We start from the raw sequence: 6,927 nt of genomic DNA, 5'->3' as shown, positions 1-6,927 counted from the left end.
GCGCGCCTGCGCGTGTTGGTCCCGCCCCCTTCCCTCCGCCCGCCAATCGGGGCCGGGCTGGGAGGGGCGCGTCCTCTTGCGCACGCAGCCCGGTCGCTGTCGGAAGCGGCTGTGCGGGTGGCGGCCGGCGCGCGGTGGGGCATGGCGGGTTCGCGGGGTGCGGGGCGCACGGCGGCGCCGAGCGTGCGGCCGGAGAAGCGGCGGTCGGAGCCCGAACTGGAGCCTGAGCCCGAGCCGGAGGTGACTGTGGCGATGCGGGGCGGCGGGGCGCGTCCCTAGAGGGCCCGGCGGGCACGTGGCCGCGCTGGGGCGGGTGGGCCCGGCTTCTGTCACCTGGGCGCCCGCGCCCAGTGAATCGGCCTTGGGCGTCGGCGCAGCTCCTCTATCGGGGGGTCTCAGGCAGAGCGGACTGCGGGGTAAAGGACGGCGTCCGGGAAGCAAAGAAACGGGGGAGCGGGGAGTGGGAACGGGGCGCCCCTTGCAGCAGCCTCTCCAGCCGTTCCATTTGTGCATCCTGCCAATAAAAGGGCTCGGCTTGCGCTCCCAGTAAATGCTTAACCTACGTATACGCTAGTTAATTGCGTTTTTAATGCTCATGGGATAGACATGAGAATAAGAAAACCTGAATAGAACCCAGTGTCTGCTGCATTTGCTGTATTAGAACTCACTGTTGCTCTCTGCTAGCTCAGGCCTGTCTTGGTTGTGGGGATCATCAAATTGGGTGATGGAGGGGATGGACAGCCAGCCCCTCACAGCCCCCTCGGCCGCGGCCGCGCTGGGTTGTTGAAACTGCCCCATTGCTTTGTGAAGCGAACTCAACTCATCCTGGCTCCCACGGGCTGAATGGCCCGCAGGCCACTCTAGGCGCCAGGTTCTGCGACTTCCACCCTTGGACTAAACGGTCCTCAGGAGCCAGTTGTTTGCGCCCAGGCCACGGATGCCATTTCCACTAGTTATTGTGATTGTGTAGCCGACTGAATACCAAGACACATCATGACTCTGTGTGAGAGAGGCGTTGTGTGAACACTCGGTATGCAATAGCGAATACATGCAGGTCGTACCTTAAGTGAGACTTGTAAACTATTAGGAAAACAGTAAAATCTAGAATTCTGCATTCAACTGCTTCCTTTTTCTTTTCTTTTCTTTCTTTTCTTTTTTTTTTTTTTTGAGACAGAGCCTTGCTCTGTTGCCCAGGCTAGAGTGCAGTGGTGCAGTCTTGGCCCACTGCAGCTTCCACCTCCTGGCTAACTCAGCCTCCTGAGTAGCTGGGATTACAGGTGCCCACCACCACCAGCTAATTTTTGTATTTTTAGTAGAGATGGTTTCACCATGTTGGCCAGGCTGGTCTTGAACTCCTGACCTCAGGTGATCCACCCGCCTCGGCCTCCCAAAGTGTTGGGATTACAGGAGTGAGCCACTGTGCCTGGCCTTCAACTGCTTCCTAAGAGTCTAAGTTCTTGTTCCACCCTTTAAGTCCAGTGAAGGACCCAAACACTGTGTGTGCCGATGTCACGCAGCCAGCAGGGCTCTGCTCAGAGGCAGCTGTGGTCCTGCTCAGAGAGAGGAGTGGGTGGTTTGGTGCATGGTTGCGGTTAGAGTCTGTATCATTCCTGTGACTCGTCAGCCAATCCTTTCAATTTACTGATCAATCGTTGGTCCCAATCTGGTTAAATGAGGAGGCGTCTGCTTCAGGTGGTAAAAGCCCTTTGGGGACCCGTTTCTCTTCCAGCCCCCAGCCCCTTTTCTAGTGACCTCATGGCTCTGGGGCCTTGGATGCCAGGGTGAGGTGTGGAGAGGGTCCAGCCCAGCCTGACCCCACAGGGCCTCCGGAGTGTCAGTGGGTGGTAGAGAGCAGTGTTAGTTTTTCGATGAGAGCTGAGCTCCAAGAGGAGGAGGTTGTCCTTGAAAAGCCCCTTCCCTGTGAGGTGCTAGGAATTAAAATGTCGATGCCAAAGGCAAGAGGCTGTCTTGTCAGTGGAGGTAGAAGATGAGGAAGGCTCAGGTTGGGTGGATGCTTTTGGTGGAAGTTTGTGACTGGAGGGGTGTGGTCCTGGAGGCCGTATGGAGCTGCTGGTGGGTGCCTGGAGGGGCGAGAGGCAGCTCTCCCTGCAGTGTTCAGCGCCCCATGCCTGGAGGGGCAGTTGTCACCAACCCAGTGTTTCCTTGCAGCCCCCCCTCCTCTGCACCTCTCCTCTCAGTCACAGCACCGGCAGCGATTCTGGCGTCTCCGACAGCGAGGAGAGTGTGTTCTCAGGCCTGGAAGATTCCGGCAGTGACAGCAGTGAGGATGATGACGAAGGCGACGAGGAGGGAGAGGACGGAGCCCTTGATGACGAGGGCCACAGTGGGATGGAAAAGACCACTGAGGAGCAGGTGCAGGTGGGTGAGCGAGGAGCCCCCTCGAGGGCTGTCCCCCATGTGCAGGTGGCCTTGGGCTTTCTGAGACTGCCACTGTACTGCCTTCTCCACCGTCCCTCAGAATCCCAAGGCTGGTGTCCCTCCTTCACTGCACCTGGGGCACACTTGGGCTCTAGGACGCTGGTTTCCATCCCCAGTTGCGTGCCATTCCCAGGAACTCTGAAAATCCACATGCCTAGGCCCTTCCCCCTCAGATAATGCTCGGGCAACCCTCCTGGCAACAGGCTGGGTTTCCTCGAGGTGGGGATTTTACTGCCTGGGATCCAGTGGCAGGACCCAGCTGAGGAGGGAGCTGAGCAGCATGGCAGGGCTCAAGCAGGCGGCATGGGGGCCCCAACGGAACCCAGCCGGGCCTGACCCCACAGGGCTTCAGGGGCCTGAGCAGCTGACGGGTAGAGGGTTTAACATTGTACCTGTTGCAGCAATGGTGGGGGAGGATGCACCCTACTCTTACTGAGAACAACAGGAGAAAAGCATAATTTAACTAAAACACAGCATTTGTTATTTTTTTTTATTTTTTATTTTTTTGAGACAGAGTCTCATTCTGTCGCCCAGGCTGGAGTGCAGTGGTGTGATCTTGGCTCACTGCAACCTCCATTCCCTGGGTTCAAGCAATTCTCCTGCCTCAGCCTCTCTAGTAGCTGGGATTACAGGCACATGCCATCACGCCCGGCTAATTTTTGTACTTTTAGTAGATACAGGGTTTTGCCATGTTGGCCAGGCTGGTCTCAATCTCCTGACCTCAGGTGAGCCACCACGCCCGGCCTTTTTTTTTTTTTTTTTTTCTAAGACAGAGTCTTGCTCTGTTGCCCAGGCTGGAGTGCAGTGGGGCGATCTTGGCTCACTGCATCTTCCACCTCCTGGGTTCAGACAATTCTCCTGTCTCAGCCTCCTGAGTAGCTGGGATTACAGGTGCCCACTACCAGGCTCGGCTAATTTTTTTTTGTATGTTTAGTAGTGACGGGGTTTCACCATGTTGGCCAGGCTGGTCTCGAACTCCTGACCTCAAGTGATCTGCCTGCCTTGGCCTCCCAAAGTGCTGGGATTACAGGTGTGAGCCACCACGACCAGCCCAGCATTTGTTACTCTAAACATTCTGGAAATCGTTTGTAAGGATTTACTCTCCCAGTAGTTTCGGTGTTCTGGAAGTTACGGCCTTGGCAGAGGTCCCCGTGATAGAAGCCAAGGAACCATGGCTTGTTCATTCTGTGCTAGCTGTGTTGGGTTGGCTTGTTTGCTAGGAAGAAAAGATTTAAAATCACACTTAATTCAGGCTTTAATTATACCACTAACATACACAGAGAAAAAATGATGTGCTGTGTTGGCAGTGGTTTGTAAGATTATGGACAACTATGTTACCCCTTCTTGAGTTTTTAAAATGATACAATACTGGGCCAGGCACAGTGGCTCATACCTGTAATCCCAGCAGCTCGAGAGGCCAAAGTGGGAGGATCTCCTGAGCCCAGGAATCCAGGTCACAGTGAGCTATGATAGAGCCACTGCACTCCAGCCTGGGTGACAAGCAAGACCCTGTTTCAAAAAAAAATTATGAGATATAACATCCTGGAAAATAATGTAGATATTGCAGCAGCACCATTCAGTAGGGTGGAAGCTCCCACTCAGGGCTCTCACACCTAACCCGTGAGCACAGTTAGTGGTCTGATATACAGCTTTCTGGGTCTTCTGTCCCTTTTTAAATTAAGGATTTACACATTTACATGTTAACGATTTTTTTATTAAATTCTTTCAGCGGGCGTGGTGGCTCACGCCTGTAATCCCAGCACTTTGGGAGGCCAAGGTGGATGGATCACCTGAGCTCAGGAGTTCAAGACCAGCCTGGCTAACATGGTGAAACCCTGTCTCTACTAAAAATACAAAAATTAGCTGGGCGTGGTGGCGCGTGCCTGTAATCCCAGCTACTCGGGAGGCTGAGGCGTTAGAATCACTTGAACCTGGGAGGCAGAGGTTGCAGTGAGCCGAGATCTCACCACTGCACTCCAGCCTGGGTGACAGAGTGAGACTCTGCCTCAAAAACCAAAAAAATTTTTTCGCATAATAACATATCCAAGTACTTGAAGGGTACTAGAGGTGTCTGCGGAGTCTGGGGAGGCGCCATCTTCTCTTCTCGCTGCTTGTCTCCTGGCCCCTGGAGCACCAGGTCCTCTGCACTGCTGAGTGTGTGCTTGCCCTGCCCATTGCCCTTCTCGGGTTTCTGTGACCGCGTAACTGGCTGCCCCATGCAGGGTGTTTTCCAAAGCACCGCTGTCTGTGGTCTGTGTGCTCCGTCATCCAGCAGGGCCTGAGGCGGCAAGGCCGGCCGGGCTGGTGGGGCGGTCCTCAGAGTTCCCCACGCTGCTGGCTGTCCCAAGGCCCTGCCTGAGGCCCCGCCCTGTTGTGGCGCTCATGCACCTGCCCGCGTGTCCTGTGCTTTAGCTGAGGGGCCGAGGCCCTGCCCTGCCGTGGCGCCCATGCACCTGCCCGCGTGTCCTGTGCTTTAGCTGAGGGGCCGAGGCCCTGCCCTGCCGTGGCACCTATGCACCTGCCCGCGTGTCCTGTGCTTTAGCTGGGGGGCCGAGGCCCTGCCCTGCCGTGGCGCCCGTGCATCTGCCCGCGTGTCCTGTGCTTTAGCTGAGGGGCACCTTGGGCCCTGTCAGGGTGTTTTCAGTTCTAAAGTGTGATCCTCATGACTGGGTTTAAATTCTTCCAGGTCAGGAGAATGAATTGATGAGGTGGGGGTGCTTTCAACTTCTTAGTGGGAACCCCTCCCTTTTCCCCCCTGTTCATCAGAAGCCACCCAGGCACCTTGGCCTGCTGAGCGGCCACTCCCTCCTGCCTGCCCTCCACGCCCCTCTTGAATGGTGGGAGTCCTTTCCCATCGTGCAGCCCTGCAGGTGGAAACTCAGCCGGCAGCCCAGTGCTGCTTCCTCCATGTTCTCTTGGCTTCCATGAGCGTGGCCACGTGAGGCCTCCCAGGGTGCCGCCAAGATGGCCCCGTCATGCCCAGTTAGTGGCCTCAGGTTAGGCCTGTTTCTGTGTTCATCCTGAAGGCAGTCCAGGGCTCCTTACGCCTGTATCTCCGCCACCTCCTACTCGCATCGTGGGTCCACGGGGCCGGGCCACCGGGGGCTCTGCCAGACACCCTCGCCCGCCACAGCCATCTGGAGGATTCTGCCCCCGATGCCCCTGCCAGTGGTTGTGGGTCCTCAACCCAAGAACCCTTCCGTTGAGTGGCTTCTAGAATCAGTGCCCCTTGGTTCTGGGAATTCACACCACAGTGACACAGCAGCTTCTCCTGCTGCTAGGTGTCCTTGCCCTGCAGTGGGCGCGCTTGGGATTCTGTGGTCCTGGCCACGGCCACTCGTGTGGTCTTGCAGACAGTTCATGGGCCTCGGTGGGCTACTTGGTAAGTGAAGGTAATGTCTGCCTGGCAGCCCCTGAAGGACGAGATGATGTTTTTGCTAATTTCTTTTCTGCCACGTGCTTCTGCCTGTCCCCCCACTCCCTCCTGTCGCTGTTTCCTCCACAGTGGTTGGCAAGACGTGGCCCCTGTGGCCTCTGCCTCATGCATCTGAAGGACACCCCAGCCACAGCATCACATCAGACTGGAACAGTGGCGGGATGGGGCTGGGCATCAGGCAGCATGCGTGTGTCATGTCACGGACACCTCAGGGACACACGAAGTCAGGCAGGGCGAGGGCCTCACTCCCCAGGCCGCCTAGCCCGCGGTGGGTATACCCGGCCCCGATGGTGCTGTGAAGAAGGGGCTGTGTGACTGGCATGGGAGGGAGCTGCGGCTTTTGTTCATCTCTGCCATCCTGGCAGCGATGTGGCTGATGGGTCACCTTCAGAGAGCCTCCTCCATAAATCTGATTCCAAGTGTGTGCCCCAAACCAACCCAGACAGGCCAGGGGCGTCCTGCTGAGAGCCCCACAGTGGGAGGCCCTTGTAGCAGGGAGCCCGGTGACTGCTGGGGGTCAGCTGCTGGCGGCCCCTGTGGAGAACTGCCAAGGGCTCTGGACCTGTCTGGGTGGACCCAGGGTGGGCGTGCTTCTGGCTTCAGGGCCGGGCCACAGGCTTCCCTCTGGCTTTCTGCCCTCAGGCCTTTAGCATTGACATGCACACGACCCTGCCTCCTTTTTAAGGACTGTGAAGAATTACGTGGCATTCACTGAACAGCTGCACGTGGTGTTCTGGGGCACCTTTGGATGCTCAGGTGCTCCTGAGGGGTGTGCCAGGGAACGAGTCTCCTCCGCTTCCCTCCTGGCTCCTGTTGCTGCATCCAGGCAACTACTGTTTCCAGTACTAAAGTCTCTTTCCAGGATGTTCTAGACATATCCAAACTCACACAGAGTTTTTGAATGGTGGTTTCTTAAGAGAAGAGGCAGCCGTGCGCTGTCTCAGGATGGTTCTGTCAGGGAGGCCATGGCTCTGGTTTGTACAGTGCTTGGTGCCCGCAGAGTGCCTGGCAGCTCGGCCTCAACAGCTCCAGTGGGTGGGCAGTTGCAGGCT

At 56.9% G+C, this 6,927-nt stretch overlaps 1 protein-coding gene across 3 annotated transcripts in view; it reads left to right on the top strand.

Annotated features, from left to right (window-relative positions):
• Window positions 1–7: 7 nt before the first annotated feature.
• Window positions 8–6,927, top strand: part of BOP1 (BOP1 ribosomal biogenesis factor) — a 29,663-nt gene continuing 22,743 nt past the window's right edge. Inside the window, exons 1-2 of one of the 3 annotated variants that reach the window (XM_031013682.3) lie at window positions 50–240; window positions 2,170–2,379. In XM_031013682.3, the coding sequence (XP_030869542.3) occupies window positions 142–240; window positions 2,170–2,379 (309 nt within the window). In that variant the 5' untranslated portion in view covers window positions 50–141. Of the gene's footprint in view, window positions 241–2,169; window positions 2,380–5,822; window positions 6,144–6,927 lie in introns of those variants that run through there. The other 2 variants (XM_031013683.3, XM_055348529.2) reach the window with 2 other exon arrangements.

Source organism: Gorilla gorilla, chromosome 7 (genome assembly GCF_029281585.2).
Source record: "Gorilla gorilla gorilla isolate KB3781 chromosome 7, NHGRI_mGorGor1-v2.1_pri, whole genome shotgun sequence".
NCBI classification, from domain to species: domain Eukaryota; kingdom Metazoa; phylum Chordata; class Mammalia; order Primates; family Hominidae; genus Gorilla; species Gorilla gorilla.
This window is presented reverse-complemented; position numbering and strand designations above follow the sequence as displayed.